The following is a 27,476-nucleotide window of genomic DNA, read 5'->3' as shown; positions in this document are numbered from 1 at the left end:
TGGCCATTACACCTGCACGTATTCGTGACGCACAAACTACAATCAGTGTGCAGCTGTAGGTCTTGCAACATAGATATCTGATCTACGATTAAGATTTATAGTTACGAGGCTTTCGAAAATTGTTTAATTACCGCCGTATAGTAGTGCACAGTGGACCTCAGCTGTCACGGTGTCAAAGTTCAATAATAATCGTCATTTAAATTTAACTTAAAAGTTAACAATTCCCACCCCAGGATGATATAAAAGTACCTAAAATGCTGTGTAAGTCAGCTGACTGACAGGTATGGCTGATCAACAAGGCACAACTCCCCCGCCTCCGTACGAGTACCCGGCCGGACCGTACCAGGCTGGAACAGCCCCACCTCCTGAGGTACAATTTTCAGTTTCTTATCCATAACAGCATAACTGCCGGGCAAATCCTTCTTTAAAAGTTCATGATGACTATCATGTAGCCAACGGTCAGCCAGTATTAATAATTATTATTAACTCTCTAATTCTGTTGGAATCTGACGCACCACATTGTCCAGCTTCAGGAGTATCCAACACAAGTGTATGCTCCAGGATACGGGACTGATCAGTCTGTTTCATATCCTGCTCAACAGTACCCAGTTCAACAGTACCCTGCCAGCCCTGGTAGGTACCTTGATTTATTGTGCGCTTTATACATTAGGCACATTATCACATGCGATTACATATTATTATACATTGTTATACATATATTATACATTATTCAGATTGTATTGGTTGTTCATTGGAACTGAAACAGGCCGAGGTAAGTGTAAACCATAAATAATGAAGATTATTACCTTTCAGGGTATGGAAACAAAGAGAAGACGCCCTTGGTGGGCCCACCGCCCCACGGAGTAGTTCAACAGAACACAATAATAATACCAGCACAGAATATAGTTTGGGGTAGGCACCCCATACAGACCGTCTGTATTAACTGTCAAAATACCATCCTCACGGAGATCAACTATATTACAGGTTTAATATAAAGATCTTAGAAATATGAATATCTTATTATTGACTACCCTCTTAGTATGTAAGGCCCCTTCCATCCAGTGCCACTGCGAATTTAACCATAATCATGCCTACTTAATTGCGAAGTCTGCGATATCATCACTCCTGCCTAAATAAAATTATTTAAATCCACTAGTGTAACCCGTGCCTATAACGGCCGGGACTTCACTATCGCAGTTGAAATGCAAAAGTATAAACCCGCCTATTATATTTGAAAACACGCATAACATTGTCGTATGAAAGTATGAACTCTCTCTACAGTCTAAACAGACCGCAATGATCCTAGTGCCTCCCCCCTAATATGATTATAGCATTAAATAACGATAACTTGTAAACCCCAGAAGTCTCCAGTATCGTCATGAATCGATATACTTACTGGGCTTGGCCATGAGAAAAGCTGGGATTGACCGTAAAACTCTATGGAAATAAATGCCTTTCGTAACAGTTATTCCGGTTCTTTTGCGATAGTCAAAACGCGACAACTAGCGCTGGATGGCGACAACTAGCGCTATCCAGCGCTAGTTGTCGCCATCCAGCGCTAGTTGTCGCTATCCAGCGCTGGATAACGCTGGCCAGCGCAAAATATATATGTTCGATAATTGTCGCTATCCAGCGCTAGTTGTCGCCATCCAGCGCTAGTTGTCGCCATCCAGCGCTAGTTGTCGCTATCCAGCGCTAGTTGTCGCCATCCAGCGCTAGTTGTCGCTATCCAGCGCTAGTTGTCGCTGGCTATGCGACACTATCGCAAACTATCGCGTGCGACAGTGTCGCATAGCCAGCGACAACTAGCGCTGGATAGCGACAACTAGCGCTGGATAGCGACAACTAGCGCTGGCCAGCGCTGGCCATCGATATCTAGCGCAAAATTTTTGCGCTATTACTCGTCAGCTAGCGCTGGCCAGCGCTGGCCAGCGCTAGCCAGCGCTAGCCAGCGCTAACCATCGCTAGCCAGCGCTAGCCAGCGCTAGCCAGCGCTAGCCAACGCTAGCCAGCGCTAGTTGTCGCTAACCAGCGCTAGCCAGCGCTGGCCAGCGCTAGCCAGCGCAATGTATCAAAATCATATACTTGCGATATTAGTCGGATGATGATTAATCACTTTACACTCGACTGTCACGTGACTTTTTTAACCCATTCTCTGACTCTAGCTGGTTCTGAACGACTTTTCGAAACCTTAACCCTCTAATCTGATCCCAACCCTAACCCTAACCCAATCCTTAACAAAAACATATGCTGAAACCCTAATAATAACGAGAAATTAGACTAACTTCCTTATACGGTCATATCACGTGATCGATACATGTACAGTTTTTCGCCAATATCTCGTCAGGAGAGCATTTTAACCATATGTCATGGGCCCATGCGGGTTGATTCGGAATTAGCGTCCGAAAATACATCGATTGAAGTTGGTTACAACCATCGGGGGCCCTTTCAGAACAATCTCGAAGATCGACTGTAGAGTGATTTAGCACGCTCGATATTAGTATTACTCGTCAGCCAGCGCTGGCCAGCGCAATATAATTGCGATATTACTCGTCAGCTAGCGCTGGCCAGCGCTGGCTAGCGCTGGCTAGCGCTGGTTAGCGCTGGCTAGCGATGGTTAGCGCTGGCTAGCGCTGGCCAGCGCTGGCCAGCGCTAGCTGACGAGTAATAGCGCAAAAATTTTGCGCTGGATATCGATGGCTATCGCTTAGCGCTGGCCAGCGCTAGTTGTCGCTATCTAGCGCTAGTTGTCGCTATCCAGCGCTAGTTATCGAACTGTTTTCTGCGATGGCCAGTTGCGCTGGCCATCGCAAACTATCGCGTGCGACAGTGTCGCATAGCCAGCGACAACTAGCGCTGGATAGCGACAACTAGCGCTGGATGGCGACAACTAGCGCTGGATGGCGACAACTGGCGCTGGATAGCGACAATTATCGAACATATATATTTTGCGCTGGCCAGCGTTATCCAGCGCTGGATAGCGACAACTAGCGCTGGATGGCGACAACTAGCGCTGGATAGCGCTAGTTGTCGCCATCCAGCGCTAGTTGTCGCGTTTTGACTATCGCAAAAGAACCGTTATTCCTCTGAATTGAAAAACGATGTTGGTGCAAAGTATCAATCAATATGATGTATGAAGATTAGATACACCTCTGTGTAAAAAAGATGCACTGACAACACCAGTTATCATCGATTTATTGAATTCGAAAATATGCACCAATTTCCGATCAAATATCACATAATCTAAAAATACCTGCAGCTGCATTCACTAAATGTAATAAAGTAGGTAGTAAAACGATAAAACATGTGTATTTTTAGGTTATGTTCAGCTGCTACAATCTTACACTGAACAGCTGTACTGGTAGTTGCACTGCAACTGAAAAAGTGCTGTCCTCACTACATAAGAACATAGCAATCTAATCTAAAATGGCAATATAAGAACTTAAGTTAAGCAAACAGTTATTTTCCAATAATAATCGGTTTTTATACTTTTATACTCAAACTTATCATAGACCCCCGTGTTGGTAACAGTGGACTAATATGCAGCGGCGAAACGTACCTAAGAGGCCGCCCCCCTCCCGCATAGCAGGGGTAGCCGGGGCGGTCGTTTCGCCACTGACTAGTGACTACATGACGTATAAACTATAGAACCATGTACAATGTAGTATTCTGTAGTTGCACAACCGGAACCCAAGTCTCAGTCCTATTCCTTACAGTTATACGATCATTACAGTATTCCACATTGTACACTCAAATTATCCAAATACCTGCCAATATAGGTTTAATCACGCAACAAGTTGATTCGAATTATTTAAGCTTACGCAGGATCTGCATTAAATCTGCAGCATTCGACTTTATATTTAACGGAAAACTTGCCTAAATAGAGCAAACCTGCTGTGGGTAGGGGAAAGGTTAGGCAGGTTTTGTCTTAATTTTGCAGGCTTTTCTAATAATCAACAACTCAATTTAATAATCACGTGAGATACATCTCTGCGCGTATAAAATAAATAGGCAGGATTGCGGTTAATTTTACGGGAATCATATTAAGGCTTTAAATTGATTATCAGCCTTACTGTAAAACCTGCCAAATTAGGTGGCAGGTGACAATGGCTGGAAGGGACCTTATCCTGTAATACGAATATCTTGATTAATAACTTATTACTGGTTTTGATAAGTGTAGAAAATAATGCTAACTTATGGAACCGCTGTTCTACTAAACAAGTATAATCGAGCAATATTTCTGACCCTCAGGTACGTTCACATGGCTAATAGGTGGTATAATAATCTTGATTGGAGGCTGGTTCATGTGCTGTATCATACCCTTCTTTGCTGACTCTTGTAAGGACGTTGAACACAAGTGCCCACATTGCCACATGCACATCCACACGTGGAACAGACTTTGATTTGTACAAGTGGATTGTACTGAGTGATCTAGCGTTTTAATAGTGTGATGTGATTGTATGGAACATCTTTTGTTAATACTTAATTTAACTGAACTTTAAAGTTTAATAAAAAAATTTAATAGCTTTCAATATATTTCCTGATTTGAATTGTATGTGTTCTGATTTTCAAACAAACGATAGCACTGATGGACAAATGATAGTTTAGTTGACAAATGCTAGTTTTTAACCGATGAATGTTAGTTTTTTGACAAAAACAATCAATGTGAGATTTCTTTAGATTTAATTGTTGCAAAATTAGAATAACAAACAACATGATTCGTTTTCCTTAAAGTTAAAAACAACTAGTATGTCGTAGGCAGTTCGATTTGAACGCTTAACAGTCTACAAAAGTATGGCTGATCAGCAACAAAGATCAACTCCACCACCACCCTACGAGGGACCGTACCATGACCAGGCTGGAACAGCTCCAGCTGCTCCACCTTCGGAGGTACAACTTTCATTTTCTTCACTGCTGGGCAAATATTTTAGTTTAAAGTTCATGATAACTGTTACATACATGTTGATGTAGCCAACGGTCAACCAGTATTAATAATCGTTGATTATATCAATGATTATTAACTCTCCAAATACAAAAAGTTGCAACTTCTGTTTGAATCTGACGCACTTTGCATGCTTCAGGAGTTATATCCACAAGTGAGTCAGCCAACTGGGTACGGTACTGATCAGTCTGCCACATACCCGGCTCAAGCTGGCTACCCTGTAAATCAGTACCCCATCAACCCAGGTAGTAAACAAACAACAAACAAAAAACCTAGGTAGTTACCTACAATTGCCAAGAATTTACCCAGGCAGGTACCTAGAATTGTTAAGAATTTACCCTGGCAGGTGCTTAGAATTGTTACGCGCCATAACTTCTTGAACACTCCCGAATTCACATGCAATTATACCGATTATATTGGTTGTTTATTAAAACTGGAACAGTCTGAAATTAGTGTAAACCATAAATAATAAAGCTTTAACACTGTTCAGAGTATGAAAGCCAAGAAAAGACGCCCCTGGTGGGAGTACCGCACCCTGAAGTTGTTCACCAGACCCCTACTATTACTAATACTGTAGTAATACCGGCACAGAGTATAGTTTGGAGCAAGCATCCCACCCATACATTCTGTCTTACCTGCCAAAACACTATACTAACTCAGATCGAGTTTATTACAGGTTTACTATGAATGCTTTAAGAATAGGAATATCTTAGTGATCATGATTACAATTCTGCTGCAGTACAGTCGCAGTACAGTCGCAGTACAGTCGCAGTACAGTCGCTGTACAGTCGCAGTACAGTCGCAGTACAGTCGCAGTACAGTCGCTGTACAGTCACAGTAATCTTGCAGTACAGTCACGGAATTGTCGTCGACGAACTGATGAATGACCCTGATACAATATGTAAATGGTATTTGTGCTGTTCTTCTGAAAAGTATAATCTGGAACTATTTCTGACCCTCAGGTACGTTCACATGGCTGATAGTGGGTATTATACTGCTGGTCGGAGGCTGGTTCATGTGCTGTATCATACCCTTCTTTGCTGACTCTTGCAAGGATGTGGTTCACAAGTGTCCACACTGTCACGTGCACATTCATACTTGGAATAGACTTTGAAAGTTTTGTGTGTTCAAGTGTAGAGTACTGGACACAGTGGACAGTGAAGGATAGTGCTGGGTTATATAGCGTTTTAATAGTGTGATGTGATAGTATGGGAACTCTTTTTATTTGTTAGTTTGAATGAAATTTTTGTAAAGGTTAATAAAAACAGTTTTTATCTTTAAATATATTTTCTGAATTATTTTTATTTAATTATTTATTTTAATTTCAAACAAACGATAGTACTGACTGATGAATGATGGTTTTTAATAGAGAATTTTTTTAAATAGATAACTTATGTGAAATATCTTTAGATTTTATTGCTGGACAATTACTATTAGAATAAAAAACAACAGGAATTGTTTTCCTTAAAGTTAAAAACAACTAGTAAGCAGTTCGATTCGAACGCTTGACCAATACACTCACATCTGAATATTGAGTCGACCCATTGAACAACTTCAATTACATTCGACCATTCCAATTACAGTTATGCAATAAATAATCAACCATGCGGAAATCAGGACACGCATTTAGCCCAATCAGCAAATTCAACTCCTAATATCGCAGCCCAAGCGATTATATTAACAAAAAACATTTAGCTACCCTAATACAAATAATAATTTAACTTATTTTAAGTTCAATAAGTTAGATTGTCATCATCAAAATTTGATTTTAAAGCGTCTCTTCTAATTTGAGAAGAGTTTTCCCAGTTTTATATGTAAACAAAACATACAAACATAAAAACCATCTTGAACGATGGTAATTCTTACTTACTTTTGATAAGTACCTGTAAAAAACCATCAGTAGATTTTGTTTTCAAACTGAGGTTAAATAAAGATTTTTAAAGATTTAAACGTTATAAAATGTATATATTACATTTCAAATATCTATTATGTGCAATTACTAATTTAGTGCAATTACTAATAATTAGTGATCATCAAAAAGCTAGATTCCGGATCAGAACATCTAATTAAGTGATTGAACAGATAAAAGGCTATTTTCCAAGTTCTTAAATCATATGCTGCATCAATTACAGTGACCATTCGCCAGTGAGAATCGGCCTCACTAAATCGTCTATTATATCTTTCTTACCACAATTAAGATAATTAATCGTCAGAAAAGGGCAGAAAACCAACCAAGTATTAATCCAAAAAGGAAATTTGGAAGATTTTCAACTGAATTTTCAACAAAATGAAATTTAAATTGTTAATATTATTCTCCTGTCAAAAAGTAAACACAAAACAGCATTTACATTTTACATACAAATTTTAAATCCAATCTGCTTTCCATGTTAGATTTACATTAGAGTATAACTTGGGATATTCCTTCTAAGAATTCTTTCTTTTTTCAGTTCATCTTTTGATTAGCTGCCAGCACAAATACATAACACGTCCTATTAGTTCCATAATTTTCCATCCGATAAACATTAAGCAATCACATTCTCAAGTTATAAACCATAAGTTTTCCTAACTGACTTAGCAGTAGTTTTCACTGTTCATTATATCGTTCATATCGGAGTTCATCTCGTTAAGTATAGGAGACTAAATATTTAATATTCTAGAATTTCCTGCACTCCTATTTCCACATCAGAGACCACTAATCGCTTCTATTGACTCTATACAGGAGTTGCCGGTATCCCCATACATCTACAACGGTTCATGCCGCACGTGCACCAGATTAAGATAGGTTCCACTTCCTCTATAATGACCTGAAATATAACGAGCATGTTATTTAGCTAATATTGACGATTAAAGGGTGGGGTGACTAATGATTCTGCAAATTAGTTTGCTGTTAAAATTAACTTTATATTGACAGGCCTAGAGGGGAGGGGGTGTGAACCTAGCAGGAATTGTATGACGAGGAAAACTTATATTTCAAGAGAGAGACTTGTTACATTTCAGGGTGGGAGAAAACTTAAATCGACGCGAAGACCGAAGTTTTCAGAATAATAAGGAAACTAAGAGTTCCAATGGGTTAAAGTTGTGTGTTCTAAGTTTTCTACAAGTGAAATTGGAGTTACGGAAACCTAAAAGTTTCACAATTTTGATGTTGAGTGTCAGTCTCAAGCTAAGCTGTTAGCTGTGCAATATGAACTAATCATGAAGTACATGAGAATCGCTCAGCTTGATGAAACTTAGCTTGGCCGCTTGGCACCGATGATAAACATCAATTCTGAAACTTTCAACCGTTACTCCTGATATCTATTTTTACAGAAAAGCTCGCTTTGATTGTCAAAGTTAGAGCACTCTACACATCACAAACCACTTATGCCATAATTCTTATGTATCCATCAAAGAACTCTGTTCTTTGAAGTTTCAGTCTTTCAAAATTCATTACCTTCAAATTTTAAGATATCATGACGTGCGTTAAACTTCAAGGGATGAGCAATAATGAGTACACACAATCAGAGTACTGTCGTACCGATAAAAATACAGTATTATAAAGCAACTCACATCTTTTAAAATGCCGGCAGGGTTCCTGTCCCCGCTTGTTCTCCTACTAGCAGCACCAGCTTGGAACCCTTCTAGACTTGTTCTTCTAGAGTCTGTGGAGCTCTGAAAGAAGCAAGGATTTAAAACTAGTAAAATCAAGATATGATTTTAGATGGAAATATTCTACAGCCTAGCTTGATAAAGATAGATTACTAGGACATGAGAACATGTTCAATTGCGAAGAAGATAAGTAATAAAGTAACAAAGTACTTCTTAAAATAGGACAATTCTTAAATTACAGGTATAACTTTTATCAAAGGATTGTCCTGTGGTCGCCTCTTACCTGTCGTTTGACGGAGTCGGTATCTTTACTAGAAGCGATGGAAGTCAGCTGAGTAATACAGCGATCTTGTGGGGTAGCTGACAGTAAAGGGTCCATCGACAGCCCTGAAAAATCTTATTGGAATCCCATGAATATTCATTTTTGAAATTCGGAAAAAATAGTAGATAGAGGTAAATTTCTGAGACGCTCGCACGATTATTGAAACTTTCAGCCGACTCCGTAAGCTAGACGTCATTACAACAGAATCTATCAAAAATAAATTATCAAGACTTTAAGCTCACCTGATCTGTTGTTGATGGTGACTTTGATGACGAAGTTTTCCGACTCAGATCGGAATATTTTAGGACACATTGTACTAGTCACAGCTTTTTTCATTGCTTTCACATCCTGGAATTTATAATTTTCCTATCACCTGATGGTAAGCATTTGATGCTAAATGCCAACATTTTGATGGTATGCCGCATGTCTTCGTTAAATTGCGATAAAACAATCAAATAGTCGGTTCACGGTCCTAATAATAAGCCTTAATTAACATGTTCCTAAATGTTAGTGGTACTAACCTTTCTGATGCTGTGAGCACACCGGGTCAGGTAATCAGCCACACTGTGTCTGATCCTGTGTACCAGACCACCCTCCGCAGTGAAGGTGTGTCTTATCGTCTCCGCTGTGCTCTTACTGATTGCTGCTAACAGTTGCTTACACGCTCCTGGAAAAGAGGGATTGTGAGGTGTTCTGATGAAGTAGAGGTTGCAGTCATTCAAGCTAAATTGAAGTGTTTTCCAACGTGAAGTAAAATTAATTCAAAGCTCCACCAGCGGTCGTTTAAATAAGAAAGTGGACCCAAACCTCTGAACTTTTTACTGAGAAAAGCGCATATCATAGGGTTGACACAGGAATCTAGTAACAGGACCCAGTGTATTATGTTGTAGTGGAAGGGGGTCAGAGCTGACAGTTGGTGCCCCTCGGTGAACAGTAATATCACTAAAATCACGGTTGTAGGTAGGGAGCACAACACAAAGGCAATCTGAAAGAGAAGTTGTTAAACACAAGGATGGGTGACGGAGGTTACGTTCACATATCCCGAAATCACCACAACTGCAAACTATACGAGTTCACTATTTGAAGGAGAAAGTTTTATGAGCGGTAGTGACCTACTTGTCCAAAATTTGACGTTAAATCAAATGGTTTCGTTTTCATTTGCTGAAACATAGTACATGTCAAAAAGCAAAGCTTGTACAATTTGAAAATTTGTTTGTTTCTATCAATATGAATATCATGTCAAACAATGGTTTTCCAATCCCAATAGTTGAATGTTCATTTAAGTGGACTCGCTCTTTAACATCGTCTATTAATGGATAACAACGAAAATTTTCCTGACTTCTGCTTATTTTAGAATTCTTGAAGGTGGACCGAAATTTGGATATGCTTTGTCATCTTTCGTCATTATCTGTCACCAGTCCCCGCAATATTGCGTTAACGTTAATTACTTTAACCACAGATGCAGACACCAAGCTGCGGATGGCTGGTGGTATACACTCCTTGGCTCGTAGGACTAACCCCCTGCAGCTAGTATACTAGTAAAGTGCCCTGGCACAGAGACCAGAGTGGCTTAGGATTACTGAATAGGAGATAAGTACCAACACCGGGAAATGTTTAGCTCGTTTTAGAATACCGTGTATTAATGAATTATGTTTTCAGTAATTACCTTTTCATTTTTTTAATTTTTTCGCTACAGGCTATTCCGAAACTAGTAGTACGATTTAAAAAATATATATTTTCGGTTCTGACGAACATTTTTTTGAATTTGTAAAAACTTACTGTCACAAATTATGACTAGCTTCAATTCTGTTACAACAATCATTTCAGTTATGTATTCTAGTTCCGTATAAAATGCGAACAGACTTGAACAAGACACTTTACGTAATAACAGATGACCGGGAGCGATGTATCTTCATCTTATGGAGCTTTATTACTCTTATGGCGTCCCTAATTGGGGACGGCATCATTCTAGTAGCGACTATAAGATACAATGCCATCAAACTTCAGAAGGTTATCATAGCGGTGATGCAGCACATGGCTATCTGCGACCTTTTACAAACTGTTTTCAAAGTATTCCCAATCACTTTGGCATTCATCACAGACCGCTGGGTGGTAGGAGAACTACTTTGTGAAGTTTCAGAAAATATGAGCTGGATATGTGCACAGGCGACCATGTTCCAAACTTGCACTCTGACAACCCTTAAGCTGATAATCTTGAAATACCCCTTGAAATCCAGAATCTGGTCCTCACAGTTCGGACATAAAATCTGTACTGCAGTATGGCTTCTAGCGGTGGGTGTTTACTCTCCAGCGCTTACGGTGAAGATAATCTATTTAAGAAATGCTGTTTACTTTAGTTATGAAGACTATGTTTGTAACTATGGTTTCAACTCACCAAATCTTCCATCATGGTACACATGGTATCTTCTGATAACATTACCTGTCGTTACTCTCCTCTCCTACGTAGCTATCACGGTCACATCAATTGCTATTCTGGTTGTCGCCAAAAAGGCTAGCTCGCAGCACGGACGAACATTACGGTGGGAGGGGGTGATAACAGTGCTGCTAACAGTGGGAGTCTTGCTACTTTCCACTCTGCCGTTCATTGTTGCATTTATAACCAGTCTCCTCGGAGCAGAGCATGGCACTGGAGTGTGGCGACCAGTTATTTTAGTGCAGTACCTCAACATAATGGCTAACTTCTTCATATATTCCATTACAGTTAAGAGTTTTAGAAACTTCTTAAAGCTTAATATTTCCCAAATCATGCTGAGAATGTCTACTCGACGAACACAATTAACCCCTGAACGAGCAGCACCACCTCAAATGCAAGTTACTACTCAAGAACTGGGAGGTGACTAGCAAGATGAAGCAGTACTAGAGTGAAGGACACGACCTGCAAGGGATGGCCAAATCACGCTGTCACCATGGTTGGATACAACGCTGAATCCTTCGCTATTAAAACAGTTGGGGAGGACACTGGGGTGAGGGAGGTTACCTTATCGGACCTTATTTGGACGGACATTACTTGAACGCTGGAGGCCCTAGCGTTCATCTTAATGTCCGTTCAAATAAAGTCCGTTCAATTAATGTCCGTCCAAGTTAAAGTCCGTTGAAATTTTTTCAAAAATTTTTCCATTTCGAACTTTTTGTCCAGAATATGACAACTTTGAGAACTTTATTGTGCCGTAAGTTAACGACGGATAGGTTCTCCTTGGTCTGCCGGAGGCACAGAAAACTCTACTAGTATATGATGTTTTCAAGGGTCACTTGGCGGGAAAAAGTCAACAAAATTATGGCACTCAACAACATAGTTCATGAGTTAGTCCCCGCCAAAATGACAAACTTGTTCCAGCCTCTAGATATTACGGTAAATCGTGTTGCCAAGGACATTGTCCGACGTTGTTATAGTTCATATTACTGAGGGGAGGTAATGAAACAGTGCTAGGAAAGCTCTACGTGATGTTAAGGTTAACCTAAAGTTGTCTAAGATAAAACCACTTCACGCCGAATGGCTTGTAAAAGTTAACAATGAAATGCAGGACCGGGGTAGTTTGATAAAAAAAGATTTCCATAAAGCTAGAAATCACTGATGCTTGTTTAAGCATGGACTATTTCATGCACGAAAACCCATTTAATGAAGATGATATGTGATATTAGGGTACCGCGACAATTGACCCCCCGACAATTGACCCCCCGACAATTGACCCATATGTAAATTGTAATTACACTGGGGTCAATTGTCGCGAAATCTAGGGTTTAGTACGACAATTGACCCCCCGACAATTGACCCCCCATGTAATTAAACTGGGGTCAATCGATCGGGTTAGGGTCAGGGTCCTTGGTCAGGATCCTGGGTCAGGGTTAGGGTTAGGGTCAGGATTAGGGTCAGGGTCAGGGTCAGGGTCAGGGTCAGGGTCAGGGTCAGGGTCAGGGTCAGGGTCAGGGTCAGGGTCAGGGTCAGGGTCAGGGTCAGGGTCAGGGTCAGGGTCAGGGTCAGGGTCAGGGTCAGGGTCAGGGTCAGGGTCAGGGTCAGGGTCAGGGTCAGGGTTAATTGTAATAAATTATATTGTCGGGGGGTCAATTGTCGGGGGGTCAATTGTCGCCCACCCGATATTAGACACTGATCATGTACACATATTTTAACATTTTTACTGCTTAATCATAATGACTGCTTTTCTTACTTACTGTATGAAAAATGGATTAAAAAATCATTTGCTGAAATTTAAAAAAAGTCAAAAAATTGAAAAAAATTCGGATTTTTTATGGTTTTGAATGCCTTCGAGCGTTCATATTAATGTCCGTTCACAATTATGTCCGTTCATGTAATGTCCGTCCAAATAAGGTCCGATAAGGTACGTTCACATGTCCATACACCACCACAACTGCAAACTATACGAGTTCACTATTTGACGGACAAAGTCTGAATTCTGTCCGGAAAATTTCGAAATTTTGCCGCCCAATTTTTTGAAGGGCGAAATTTACAAGAATTGCGCCCGTTGTTTTGTTGTGACGGACGCTAGATTTCCATTCACTACAATTCTACAAGCTCTACTCAGCTCACTTCATAATATGAAGTATGAACATTATGATTATGTTTTAAATAGGGAAACACTTGTGATTCAATTCAATTGTCGTAGAACTTAATTTTTATCTGTAATTCAAGAAATTGTAAGCAAAAAGTGAGCTATGCTCATCTTACTATATATAAAGCGAGACGATATATATATATTTATCTGTGCCATTTTACTGACACCACGGCATCAACTTTAACACGACTTTCCGCAAAAACCGTAAAAGATATACAACTGAAACTTTTTTGACTGGGTCAAATGCTTTAATGGCCTTCAAATCAGCATGAAGAAATAAAAAATTGGCCAAGAAATAGGAGTTTTAGAGCCCAAAATTTGGACCCCTAAGTGGTGTCAAAAACGCGAATTAAATAGGTAATAATTATTTTAGTCTCTTGAGTCTTGACACCACTTTAGGGTTAGACGGGTTCCTGCTAGTGTTTTATAATTGGAAAATATTGAAAAATGTAGAAGAATTAGGTTTTTGAGTGAAGACACCTACGAGATTTTGTTAATTTTGGTGGTCTAATTGCCTTACGGGTATATGCCTCACAGAATGGCCAAAAAAAGGAAGTTCTCTCAAAATCACAAAACACACTTTATCCCAGTTTTTATCTCATAAGAAGCTAAGTTGACACTCATATTTTTCTTCCCGGGGGTTGATTTAATCTCATAACCATTTTTTCTTTGAGAAAAATTGGCCGGAAAATCTTCCTCCAAAAAAACATGCCTCACAGAATGGCCAAATCTGAATTTCTATAATTTTTTGATGGAGATACTTTTTAAATTTCTATCACCACACGTTGTTAGAAAACCTATTAAGGAATGGGGTAATAACCTAAAACTCACGAAAAAACTGAGCTGTGAAAAATTATTTCACAAAAAAGAAAAAATGCCTCACAAAATGGCCAAAAAAAATGAAAAAGAGAAAATTTTATTTTTCTAAAACCTTTGGCTCTTGTTTCAGGCATGCTGCTGGTATAAATATGCCTTGTTAACACCCCCATATAGGTGAAATTTCTTAGAACTGAATAAAAAGGGCATAATTTCCTACACTAAAAATGGCCATTTTGTGTGGCGTTGTTCATATTCCCTGATTTCATGATTTATAACCTTCATTCGGCTGTAAAAACACTCCATCTGGGGTGTTATTGTATGATAAATAGCTTGTGAATACTTTAGACTTATTGTTTCATTGAATAAAAGGAGTTTTAAATTTTGGCCATTTTGTGAGGCATATTTTGGCCATTTTGTGAGGCGTTTAGCCATTTTAGCATTTTTTTCTTCCTATATTGAACAATGTTCGTTTTGTTTGATGAATACTATTCTTTAAACATCTTCTGTCATACTGGTGCCAGAAGTTCTCACCAAAATGCAAACTTAGTTCACAAATTTGAAAACAAATTTTGTGAGGCATATTTTGGCCATTTTGTGAGGCGTGTAGCCATTTTAGCATTTTTTTCTTCTTATATTGAACAATGTTCGTTTTGTTTGATGAATACTACTCTTTAAACATCTTCTGTCATACTGGTGCCAGAAGTTCTCACCAAAATGCAAACTTAGTTCACAAATTTGAAAACAAATTTTGTGAGGCATATTTTGGCCATTTTGTGAGGCGTGTAGCCATTTTAGCATTTTTTCTTCCTATATTGAACAATGTTCGTTTTGTTTGATGAATACTATTCTTTAAACATCTTCTGTCATACTGGTGCCAGAAGTTCTCACCAAAATGTAAACTTAGTTCAAAAATTTGAAAACAAATTTTCAGTGCTCAAAATTTCTACATAAACAGTCATATTTATGCCAGAAAATGTGGTCCTAGTTAATGATTTCACCACAGGAAGTGTTGCCAGAAGACTTTTGTTTCATATGGTATCCACAAAACCTACCAGTCTTATATAAAAAATTAGTTACAAAAACATTTACAAATTTGGCCATTCTGTGAGGCTAGCCATTCTGTGAGGCATATACCCGTAGTTTCAACGTCTCGATAAACATTATCCTACATATCACAGAGAATATATTGTTTACCTTTCATATTATTAAGTTAGTCTCATTCAAAAAATTGATATTTGTCCAGTTTATGGGCTGAAATCAGGGTTGACTGTTGAGCAGCACGCCTGGACAACAATAGTTGTAAAAGTAAGCTTTATTACAACACCAGACCAAACCTTTCTTTATTAATTAAGGAATACAGTCTATCTGTGATTAGTCTGCTGCTAAATATTTAACATATTTTGAAGGTGTGCCCTGACTCTCCACATCAATATGTGTTGTGCTAGCTTTACTTTACTTTTTGTCTTTCATTGTTCCAGTTATTGTGATTAAAAATTATTACGCTACTAATATTTATATTAGTTTATAATCTAATACTGGTCAGTGGCGTAATGGGACAAGGATATGTTTTTATGAGGTTCATAAGACCAAGTTATGATGATTTCGATGATTATGGCTGAGTGTAAAAGTTGCATCTTAATAATTCAACTTTTTGCCGGTGTTGTATAAAAAATATATTCGCTTATCATTATATTATCATTATCACAATCACTATCCAGAAGTTTTTAAGAAACATCGTTCGTCGAAATTAACTTACAGTTATTAAAACAAGTGGTATAACCACTTTAAGATGGTTGTTTCGTTCTACCGCGTTTCGTTTTGGTAGTCTCCTGAAAGCAGACTTTTAGCATTTTTTATCTGTTGGGTGGTTATGATGGTACTTTTTTGACGTTCAGAAAAAAGAAATGAAGCTCCATCAAGCAATGATAAAAAGGCATCACTTTGGGATTGATATGGTAAAATAACTTACGCTATAAAGATGAAAACATAGGAGTAGTTGAATAAAATTATCAGTAGTGGTCCTGAAAATAAAGTGTGACCTCAATGTTTCAGAAAAGGAAAAAAATGCGATGTTCTTATTTTTGGTATCATTCTTTAAAAAAATACAGAGAGCGTAGACAATTCATTTTAAGCTTTACAGAGCTAACAAGGATTTGTCGATGAACCACACAATACCTGGCAGGACAAGAATTAGAAAAGTGATGAAGTAATATTTGTGTATCCCCTTCATAAACCCATTAATAGCACAGCTGAAGGTCAGGGGACTGTACACGTATCTGTTCCAACCTGGCGTGGGAATTCGGAAATAATTAAAAGGGGATGAAGATTAAAACATGCAGATGAAGAATTAATAATTTGGATAATGAATCTAAGGTTAATAATAAAATATTGTTTATCATCAGATTAGGAAACGACCAAATCAGGAATTTTTTGCCGAACCCGACCCGTACTTTTTGAACATATTTGCAGCCAGTGATTATAGACTAATAGGCTTATATCAGGGCTTATTATTATAGGCTTGTATATGTGGCTGAATTGACACGCGTGTGAGCGTTCTAGAACATTCCACTGAAATTTCCCCGTATTGTAATATTAAAACGCGGTACTTTCACATTTTTATTGTGTAGAAATGTGTTCTGCAGTGTAGAAAAGAGGACTTTAAAGCCCAGGATAGCATATTACTGCAGTTTTCATTCCTTGGAATTGAAGAAAGGTGCGGTAAAAAGTTTGCCGAACTGGAACCAAACCCAGTCGGTCAACAACAGCCGAAACCCGAACCAAACCGGTCGTTTCCTGCATCAGGTTGATAGGATAGTGAATTATTCAATATTTTTACCGGAAATTAACGAAGCATATCAAAAGTTAATTGACCAACCTAGCACAGGAAGAGCCGCAAGAATAATACTGAATATCCAGATACTGCCACAGAAGAGGATGGCAACAGAATAGCTCATAGTCTCTCTGTTCTTTCCTCGAGATAGCACCAGGTAGAACCTCTCCAAAGATCCTGCACGGGATATCAGGATCAAGAGTAACGCGCGTGCACCGCGACTGCACGTGTCAGCATGTGTCAACATGGTAATAACTCGTTGAAAGGTCAGTGCGGTGAACTCATTTACAATAAATGTTATCATGTGTTGAAGTTAAACTTGAACTTGAGCGTTTTACGTTAACTTAATACAAAATTCTAAGCCATTCGATATCGGCAGGAAAATGATATATCATAACTTTATGTGTGTGATTATAAGTTTTATTGTAAACTCATAATCATACTTCCCAAAGTCAGCGACACGGTTAAGTACCAACTTACCGAAAGCAAGAGACCAAGCCGAACACACGTAGGATGCATTGTCAAGAAATCCACCCAGAGAACACAACCAGATAGGCAGCGGCCACCTACAGGTAAAATATCAGATTAGGTTTAGAATGCTAGTATGTACTATGTAGTAGCAACCAAACTTTTTGATAACCAATAAGAATACCAGTTTGAATATTGAGCCATGATGTCAAAAAGTGATGTAGAAATGGTCATAATGTTTCCAAATTTAAAGCAAAACTAGATTTTACAAATTTTGTAACATGAATAAACTGAAAGGTTTACACATTCTTACCATCCTTTATTAATACTAGCAATCATTAGGGGGAGAGTCCAGAGACATATGATAAGATCAGCTACGGCCACATTGCAGAGGAAGATGTTGGTAGGGACCCTCCACCGTCGAAAAGTGAGGACTACAGCGGCGATCAGGAGGTTTCCTAACGCTCCTGCTAGTGCCACTAGGGAGATCATCACCTTCAAGGAGATTTTCTAATTATCTATTTAAAGCTTTGATGAAGAGGGCTTATTTACCATGTCGCAGAGGCGTTTGAAATTTGGAATTCATTATTCAAAATTGAAGCAATGATCAATGATCATGAGAGTTCTTTAAAGTAAATCGAAGAGAAATTATAATAAACCTGCATTATGATGAGCTGAAAGCTGGAGAAATGATCCCGAGGATCGGGAGCCTCAGTTGTACCGAAGAAGATTACATTATGTGGAAGATCTTTGAGTGAAAATTCGCCTGTTTCGTTCCTGAAATGAGTAGGTTTTGTGTATATCTTGCAGTGTTGAGCAGGATACTTTGCAGTCCACCGACCACCCCAATCCACTCGACCATCACTGATCAGTGATCAAAGCCCTAATATTGTCGTAAGATGAGACATGCTCTGCTCGTCTGTATACCGAATAACAAGATCTTCAATCTATGATCTTATCTAAATCATAAGTTTTAGAAATGAAATTTTTAGAGGTATGTCCTCTCAACGAAAATAAAAAAAATTAATGACTTGATTAAAAAAAACTCACATCTTGATAAGATGGTTTGCAGTTCATCTATCGTCTGATATAACTTCTTCAGACTCTACAATGAGAGTCGTTCCCGGTGCATTGCCTATAAAGACATCGGTTTTATAACGGTCTGGTTTATAAAGTGACAAGTTTCGCACTCTATCTTTAGATTCGCAATCTATGAAGTTGTCCCGGCGTTCAGACGCGTCAGATTAATGATAATGTCAGTCAAGGTTTCGATGAACCGCATTAGAAATAAATCGTTAAATGTCAAGATTCTATAAAACAAGATTATTCGCTATCATTATTATGAAATATGAAGTGTCAATTTGATAATCAGTTCAGTCGTGGGTTCAACAAATCATGAAATGGACAGCTAACGCACCAGAAACCAATCCTTCAAAGCTTCAATGTCTAGGATTCTTGTTTGATCAGATCCTTGCTACGTTAGTGACTAAATTATAGTGGTAAAGACTTGCACGATAAATACCCCAGATAGATATAATCGATATCAAATACGAATGAAATGCTGCTTGATAGGTCTATAAATTTAAAGTGATCCGAGTTTAATAAAGATATTAAAATTAAAGCAGCCAGTATTCATGGTAAATACAATAGAACTCAACAAATTTAAATTCTGAAGTCTAGTTATACGAGTACGATTACAAGTTTGCAGATACTGGCGCCTGCAAGGAAGCAAGGAAGCAAGGAAGCAAGGAAGCAAGGAAGCAAGCTCCAACAGGAGTCAAGGAAAGACAAACTGACTACTACCAAATTCAACATGAACATTTTTATTTCTTACGTTTGGCAAGCAACATTAGTTTAATTTTCAAAACACAGCAGGAATACTGACAATATTGCAGAACGAGTACTAAAACATTCATATAGTGTACAGACTAATCCACGGAGATACCATCCTGTTATTATATCGGCAGCACAGATATCATAGTAACTTTCAGTTTAACCACAACACAACATCACAGCCACTCCCTATAGCTGAGGAGCCAAGAACAGACTTTAAAGTATAACAAATTGATGGAATATGTGGCTCTTAAGTATAACTCTCCGACCGCGCTCGCTCGGTTCAGATACTACAAAACGGGAGAATTATTATTAGATATTCCGTCTGATTATATTAACTATCTTAGTATCTAGTATTCCGGACTGTAAAATGAACATGGAATAATAGTTTACCTAGGTTAAAATTGGTCAAAATACAGCTACGGCATAGATTACGATCATTTTGCTCTTATTTTGTGCCACTAACGTTCACGTGCGTTACACTAACTATACTTATTTATTATGTTGGAGCCACAAAATGGGGCTATGGCGACTTTACAATTTTAATTTTTTAAATTACACATGAGCTCCTTCAGTAGGGATTTTACAAATTTCTAAATCAGTTCAGATGGTACCTGAGTTTATATATGGTACCTGACTTATATCTAGCTCCCAACGCGTCAATGCAGAAATAGCATTCATTAAATCAGCCGAATCTATGTTTACTTCAAGCAATATTCTTATTTAAACCGTGTTAGGTGCACTGTCAAATCTAATCCAATCAGCACTGGACACTGGTGGACGCTGGTTCTAGATATAGAAACATATCGGCCCCAGATGAACATATACTGAAAATTCTTGTCTACCAATCAGAGTTTCAGGATGATGCCAGGTGACAGGTTAATGTCATTGGGTGGCTAGGATTGGAGTTTCGTTGATTAAACATACTTTCATTCACATAGCCATGGTGGAAATGAGCAGAAACTGAGCTGACGGTGAAAATCATAGCTTACTTAGCTGAATATGATTATGTTAGTAAGTGATGCAAATGATGTCTTAGTATGGCTTCAATGTGTATTGATCGGGCAGAATCCGCCGCTAAAAATGGATATGGATGGTCGAATGCTGTTCCAAGCGAAATGGCTAGGCCGTTAAACTGTCGGACTGCGGTCATCATTCGATTCCAACCATTTCTAGTTATGAAGCGAACAAGAGTATCAGCTAGACTATGACATGTACCGCTAAATGTTCAACCTTATACCACTACCACTAACCACCCACTCAATGATTTTATAACTCAAACTGTAACGTGTCTGCGAAATTTTGCTGGTAATTACGGTTCCTTTGAGGCACACCTTCTTTGTCTCAGTGCAGGGAGTCAACCATTTCCCCAGCCAATATACCGGTAAACTACCATTAAAAGTAGCAACCTGGCTGTTCTGCACGGGTTGCAGCTTTTTTGCCAATTTTTGCGATGGCTTTACGTTTAGGGTATGATCCACGCGTTACTAACGCGTTACTCGTTAGCGTGCTGGTCATTTATCAAGTTCTACTGTCTCATGCGTTAGCGTGATTGTAACAGTCGAGTCGCCGGCTTCCAATGACCATCTTAAAATTAGTGCCCAGGTGATGTGGTAGATGGACCCTTAGTGTTTGTGACAGAGTATAGATTATGATTCCTCCCACAATCTACTAGGATGATCAACGGTCTACACTTAGTACAGAGGTAGAGGGATAGGAACCACAAATCAACCAAGTGTCAACAAACCAAACGGTTTAATCTTCCTTCTTGACTGGACAGAGTCAACTCAAATTTGGAGTTACCTCCAATGTCTGAACTTCTGAAGGCTTATTAACTTGCAAATCAGCAGAGACCTTTTGTATATTTCCTATTATGATGTAATTTAAGTTTGTCCCAATATACAATATCTAACAGGTGCTTTTGGGACAAACAAATGGAACTTTGACGAAGGCTTCTAGGTTAAACGATTAGTCGAAAATAAAATAAAAGTAATCAAGATTAAGTAAAACTTGTATGTTATTTAGATGATTTTTATTCCCATACAACGAACCAATAATGCTACCCCTGAGAATTCATTCTGCAAAAAGAAAAACTTCAAATAAATACTGTTAATCAATTGTAGCAAAACTTATCGTTGACTCGCGATTCGTTCAGCCCACTCTAAGAAGTCAAGCCCGCTGAAACAAATCAAAGTCCAAGCCGATACTAATGTAATCAGCATTATCAATACTCAGCATTAGCAATACTCAGCAGAAAATATTTGCACAACGCTGCACTACTTGCAACAATAAGTTTACAACGCGGCTTATTATTACAATCATTGTACAGATCTACTAATCCAATTTAGCGCAGATCCTTACCAATCTTTTGAATCCAGCAAAATTGAACCGCCGGTCAGTCTGAAAGCTAGGTCTAACTAATAATAACAATTAAAGCTAAGCTGGATAATTTGTGACATTAATTACAAACAATACCGGACAAAGTTGTGTAGTAATGTTGTTGCTTAATAATATGTAACAATAGGGCTTATTTGACTGCAATCAATTAAACAAGTTCTGTTGTGTTACTGCTGCTGTGACGAAGGATTTTTCTCAGAAAAAATCAATAAGTCAGAGAAAAAAAACCACCACCGATTAGATTTCAGTAATTTTGTGATAAGAGTAATGAAATAATAATCGATTATGGAATTACATTTTCAACTTCATGTTAAATGTGTTTCTGTAGAAGCTATCTTGTATGCGAAATAATTTTTTACAGTGGCCGGTCGTTCCTGAATTCATTAGAGTTATTGGTCGATTATACGAAAAAAGGCAAATTGTAGACTTGGGAGTACTAGGTAATCTCAGAGAAGCGTATGGGATCGGTTTAATATTTTATAATAACAAACCGCTATAAATTAATAAAATTAAAGAAGTAAAGACAAAAAGGCTGCACGGAAATATCCGTTGAGGCGGTATTGTCTATTTTGTATTACAATAAAAATCACAGTCTTTGTTATGTTGTATTAGAATATAAATCATAGAGTTTGGAGCAAATCTTTTTGAAGGTACAGTAATATCTATATTTCAACATTTTGTATTCAAACCTTGTATGGCAAAATTGCTTGTCTTGCTCTCCTGAGCGAACAAAAGAAAAAAGAACACCAAAAAAGTGGGGTAACGAAATCGAACTGAAGTTCAAACATTCTGAAATTTAGCATATTAGCATATTTATTTCTTGTAGTAACTAGTGCAACGTTTTTCCGGTTCCACAAGTTTATAGTAAGTTAAGTTATAAAGTTTTAAAAGTTTTGGGAATAATCTTTAACGTCATTGACATTCGGTGTCAGAAAATCTTACAATCATGTTTAAAACCTTTTTATCCACTTGAAATATGTTACAAATTGTAAAACAAAATCCGAGCGTGCTAAATCAATTTAAAAAAGCCCCCCCCCCCCCCGACAGTTGACACCAACGTCAATCGATGTATTTTCGGACGCTGGTTCCGAATCACCTCCATGACATAGGGTTAAAATGCTCCCCTGGCAAGATATTGGGGTAAAACTGTCTCGATCACGTGATATGACCATATAAAGAATTTGGTCTAATTTCTCGTTAGGGTTTCAGCATATGCTTTTGTTAAGGATTGGGCTAGGGTTAGGATAAGATTATAGGGTTATGGTTTCGAACAGTCGTTCAGGGCCAGCTAGAGAACGGGTTGAAAAAGTCACGTGACAGTCGAGTGTAGAGTGATTAATCATCATCCAACAAAATCAGATGAAATGATATGACGTCAAACGACAAAATAAAACGAAAAGCTTATTTTACCGATCAGTGAAAGCCTTGTTCAATGGTACAGTATGTCAAGATATGAGCAGGGTTGATGTTAAATTATGCTATGTACCCTCTTTGATGATGATTTATTTTTAGACGTCAGAATTTTCCATTAGAGTGGTTTTTGATTGGTTCGCCGCGTGTGTTTGGGATCAGAACAATGATCTATTTTTAGACGCTAGATTTTTCAATCTGAGTGGTATTTGATTGGTTCGTCACGTGTTCGGATCTTTTAGCTCTTGAGGTCTTGTTTTATTTTAATAGGCTCTAATCTCCATATAGCTGCAAGTACTGGTGGTTGGTTTACAAAATTGCAATAACCATATTTTTGATTATTTAAATTTAGTTTTAAATTAAGTAACGGCCTGAAATTTGCCTTATCTGCCATATTAATTACCTATTTTTGAGCAAGTGGAGCAATATCAATATGATCTGCTCTCAAATTAATATTAATTGCACATTCGAAATATTTTGCGAGTACCTAATTATTGTGCAAAATCGCATAATCATAGAAAGTAAACCCTGTTTTCGGCAAAGGCACTATTGTATCGACCACAGCAGGTTCTGCAGTTATGTGTAACACTGATCACTGATATAACTGGGGTCGAGTCTGTAAGTCACCCGAATATACGGTTATAGGTACTCCTGCTCTAGTGGCAGGAATCAGGATACAGCTGTCGAAATGGAAACTCGTTACTGGACTTGGGTGGAATAAAGGCAGCGATCTCGCTGTCCGGGTGGTCAGCAAATCTAATGACCCGATAGAGGATTCTATGAAGGACACCAAAGTAACCAAAGTAAGTACTCATTGTCAGGAAGTCTGACGAGATCATCAGATCATGACCTTTAATGTTAATAATTAGCCATTTTTATTTATAGCTTTCAATGTTTCGTGCAGTGAATTCTCCCCTCGATGACCACAAAATACGGTTACTCTGTAGTCTGTACCTATAACAGTGTACCGGGTACACATTACTAAATACACAATTAACAAAACATATAGATCAGCACTTTAGTACAAAAAAAAACATGTACAACAAAAACACGTACATGGCCCACGTACTACCCTCCTAACATATGCACTAGGAATGAGAGGGATGAAGTGTCTCGGGTTTCACCCCGTACCACCATTCGCAGGTAATTAGATTATTTATATAAATGGAGGGGGGCCTTTATTTTTAGTCGCGGCTAATTTTAGTGTTTAACTCAGTGATATTATTAGAATATAATCATTGAAGCCGAAGCTGCGATAGTTCAGTTGAGAAATGAAGTAGCAACTGTTCATGGTGAAATTTATCAAATTTTAAAATCGTAAAATGTTACTTTTTAGCTGATGTCTTTTCTTAAAAGTGAAAAGCGTCCCCCTCTTTAAAATAATCACAAAGGAAGATATCATTGGAGTTCAGCCAATAATATTTTTATTCATACTCGTTTCTAGAGGTAAATCACATGGACTTTTGAACAAATTTATTATCATGTAAAATATAACACAAGAACAGGTGGCCATAATGGCGTTTATTTTTAAACATCAGTTTTATAATTTCATTCATTTACTGGTATGACACGGTGACGCGTGACACATGACACAAGCATCGTGACGCGTGACACAAGCATCAGCGAAAACTGGTGTGACGAAGCAGACGTTAAAGCAGAAAGAGACAGTTATGAGTTCAAAGTTTTCTTCTACTTCCTTACTGAGCCTAGCATCATTGAATGCAAAAGGGCTCTCTAAGACGGAGAAACAGGAAGAACTCGGAACGGATTGTTTTGAATATAGTGTTGATATCTTGTGCGTTCAAGAGACAAAAGTCAAAAATCATTCCACTAGATATCTCAGAAACAATTACAAATTGATCATGATGGAGCAAAATCAAGGACGACATGGTGGACTAGGTTTCATCATAAGTCCTAGATTACTACCTTATGTCACAGACTATCAGTATACCTCAGACCGGGTTTCCTATCTTAATGTCGTCATTCCTTCTAATCTCTCATCCCATCCTAAAAATATCAGAATTGTTAACGGTTATGGCCCGACTAATCCTAAAGCAGAAGGAAACCCTGCCCTTCTTAGAAAGTTCTACAGAGAACTCACCCATGCTATTTCAGTTCCTGCATCTCATGAATTGTTTGTTTGTGGTGATCTCAACAGTAAGTTGGGAACCTTATCTCCTTTGGACTATCAGTATGGTGTAACAGAGTATATGGGCAAGTTTGGAATGGGTACAAGGAATTTCAACGGTGAACATTTATTAAACTTCATGTGCTTAAACAAACTGTTTGCTACCAATACCTATTTTGATCATCCTTGTAGACATCGAACTACTTTCTCTATGTGTATTTCTGCCAAAGGTCGCCCTAAAGGTAGCAAACTTACTCGTCCAGTCTTTGCCCAATTAGATTATATTCTGTGCAGAACACGCAGCAGATTCATGTTCCAAGATTGTAGAGCATATGGCGGTCTTGCTACTAACTCAGACCACAGACTCGTTGCTTGTAAGATCAAACTAGCCCCCTACTACAAAATCTTTCCTACAAAAAAGATAAGTTCAGTAGTTAAGAGATATAACAACTCCCTGCTCACCACTGACCTCCCCACCAAAGTCAAATACCAACTTTCAGTCGAACAGAAAGTCAACAACTCTCAGGTAACATCAAACCCTAATGATGATCTCACTAACCTGATGGATGTCCTTAAGACAACTGCTGATGAAGTAATTGGGACACTACCACGCTCCAGAAACCGTAACTTCAGTAGTGACTCAACTGTTGAAGCCCTTGTAAAAGAGAGACAAACCCTGCAAGCTGCACTTAACTGTAACAACCAAGTTGCTGACAGAACTCAAGTCCGTACAAGGATCAACAGGTTACAGAAAGACATCCGTAAGCATCTCAAGAACCTTGCTGACACACGTGCCGATGACATCGCTCGAACCATCATGTCAACAGATGACACAAGGCAGATGTTTGAAGCTGTGCGTACTCTAGCTGACACTAAGCCCAAATCTACTATCAGTGTCCACAATGAAGAAGGTAACTTTGTTGCCACAGATGCTGGTAAAGCTCAAGTGATCAGAGACTACTACGAAAAGCAGTTCACGTGTGAGGATGAACCACTTCAAGCATTTATAGGGGATGGACGCTGCCTAGACATACCCATCACATGTGATGAAGTAAAGAAAGCCGCCCAATCTCTCAAGAACAACAGAGCCACTGGTCCAGATAAAGTCTACAACGAGTGGTTGAAAAATGCTGGTACAAAATTCTGGTCAAAATATGCCGAGATCATCAATTGCGCATTGGAGACCAATTCATTTCCTGATGTTATAGGTGAAGCCATCATCACCCCCTTACCGAAACCTCGCAAACCAGCTGGTCCTGTCACTAGTCTACGACCTCTATGTCTATCAAATGGTGCTCGTAAGATATTATCCATGATTGTACTGAAGAGAATTGAAGACAAAGTTGATGCTTTCACTGGTAGCACGCAGGCGGGGTACAAACATGGTAGAAGTTGTGGTGATCTAGTGTGGGCTGAGCGGATGTTGATATCGGTTGTCACGCGTAAACACTTCCAGTATCACAAGATGGGCATAGATATGTCTCGAGCATTTGACACAATCAAACGCCAGACTATACTTGACCTTCTTGTCAAAGCTGGATGCACAGACGACGACCTCAGGCTAGTAAGACTCCTCTTAACCAACACCATGCTCAAGGTCAGAGTGGAAGGAGAACTATCTGCTGTATTCGAGAGTCTTCTTGGGTCCTTTCAAGGTGACAGTCTCTCCGGCAAGCTTTTCACTCTTGTCCTAGCAGGAGCTCTTATAGAACTACGCCATCGACTAGCAGAGTCTCCCCCACACATACCCAATCCCCCTATTTCAAAAGAAGGTATGCCACTGGAGTCAGCGTATTCAGATGATTGTAACTTCATGAACGTGGAAAAAGAATCCTTAGAAGCTATCCTACCAATAGCTAAGGAAGTCTTCAAGGAGTTTAACCTGTTCATTAACACAGAGAAAACAGAATTTACCCATGTTTTCCTCGCTCCTGTTGGAGAAACAATCCCTGGTCGTGATGATACCATGTTACGTGGAAATGAAGATTGGCGGAAGAGTAAGATTCTTGGGTCATTGTTGTGTAGTGAAAGTGATATAGCTGCTCGATGCATTGCTGGGAACAATGCCTTCTATAAGTTCACCAAGATCTGGTCTCAGCAGAATATCTCCGTTACCAGAAAGATAGCAGTTTACGAAGCCCAAATTGTAT

At 38.7% G+C, this 27,476-nt stretch overlaps 3 protein-coding genes across 4 annotated transcripts in view; 2 read left to right on the top strand and 1 right to left on the bottom strand.

The window, feature by feature from the left end:
* Positions 1 to 231: 231 nt before the first annotated feature.
* Positions 232 to 4,713, top strand: LOC134820547 (cell death-inducing p53-target protein 1 homolog). The gene is made up of 4 exons (XM_063830981.1): positions 232 to 370; positions 528 to 633; positions 814 to 984; positions 4,252 to 4,713. Exons 1-4 carry the CDS (start codon positions 284 to 286, stop codon positions 4,401 to 4,403), a joined length of 516 nt encoding a protein of 171 aa, XP_063687051.1. The 5' UTR covers positions 232 to 283; the 3' UTR covers positions 4,404 to 4,713.
* Positions 4,714 to 4,752: 39 nt separating this feature from the next.
* On the top strand, positions 4,753 to 6,374 carry LOC134820546 (cell death-inducing p53-target protein 1 homolog). The gene is made up of 4 exons (XM_063830980.1): positions 4,753 to 4,890; positions 5,082 to 5,187; positions 5,433 to 5,618; positions 5,905 to 6,374. The coding sequence occupies exons 1-4, from the start codon at positions 4,795 to 4,797 to the stop codon at positions 6,054 to 6,056; spliced, it is 540 nt and encodes a 179-aa protein (XP_063687050.1). The 5' UTR covers positions 4,753 to 4,794; the 3' UTR covers positions 6,057 to 6,374.
* Positions 6,375 to 6,404: 30 nt separating this feature from the next.
* The window catches only part of LOC134820545 (pinopsin-like), a 102,527-nt gene continuing 81,455 nt past the window's right edge, over positions 6,405 to 27,476 (bottom strand). The window contains exons 2-15 of one of the 2 annotated variants that reach the window (XM_063830978.1): positions 18,609 to 18,693; positions 18,218 to 18,335; positions 17,872 to 18,053; positions 17,571 to 17,656; positions 17,136 to 17,267; positions 16,436 to 16,546; positions 16,230 to 16,281; positions 16,017 to 16,089; positions 9,660 to 9,837; positions 9,374 to 9,519; positions 9,095 to 9,200; positions 8,814 to 8,926; positions 8,492 to 8,593; positions 6,405 to 7,746 (exon numbers count right to left, since the gene is read on the bottom strand). In XM_063830978.1, the coding sequence (XP_063687048.1) occupies positions 7,654 to 7,746; positions 8,492 to 8,593; positions 8,814 to 8,926; positions 9,095 to 9,200; positions 9,374 to 9,519; positions 9,660 to 9,837; positions 16,017 to 16,089; positions 16,230 to 16,281; positions 16,436 to 16,546; positions 17,136 to 17,267; positions 17,571 to 17,656; positions 17,872 to 18,053; positions 18,218 to 18,335; positions 18,609 to 18,610 (1,494 nt within the window). In that variant the 5' untranslated portion in view covers positions 18,611 to 18,693 and the 3' untranslated portion in view covers positions 6,405 to 7,653. The remainder of the gene's footprint in view (positions 7,747 to 8,491; positions 8,594 to 8,813; positions 8,927 to 9,094; positions 9,201 to 9,373; positions 9,520 to 9,659; positions 9,838 to 16,016; positions 16,090 to 16,229; positions 16,282 to 16,435; positions 16,547 to 17,135; positions 17,268 to 17,570; positions 17,657 to 17,871; positions 18,054 to 18,217; positions 18,336 to 18,608; positions 18,694 to 27,476) is intronic. The other variant, XM_063830979.1, reaches the window with a different exon arrangement.

This window comes from Bolinopsis microptera, chromosome 9 (assembly GCF_026151205.1).
Source record: "Bolinopsis microptera isolate Bmic1 chromosome 9, MBARI_Bmic_1.0, whole genome shotgun sequence".
Taxonomy (NCBI): domain Eukaryota; kingdom Metazoa; phylum Ctenophora; class Tentaculata; order Lobata; family Bolinopsidae; genus Bolinopsis; species Bolinopsis microptera.
Note: the sequence above shows the minus strand (reverse complement) of the source record. Positions and strands in the feature narration are given on the sequence as shown.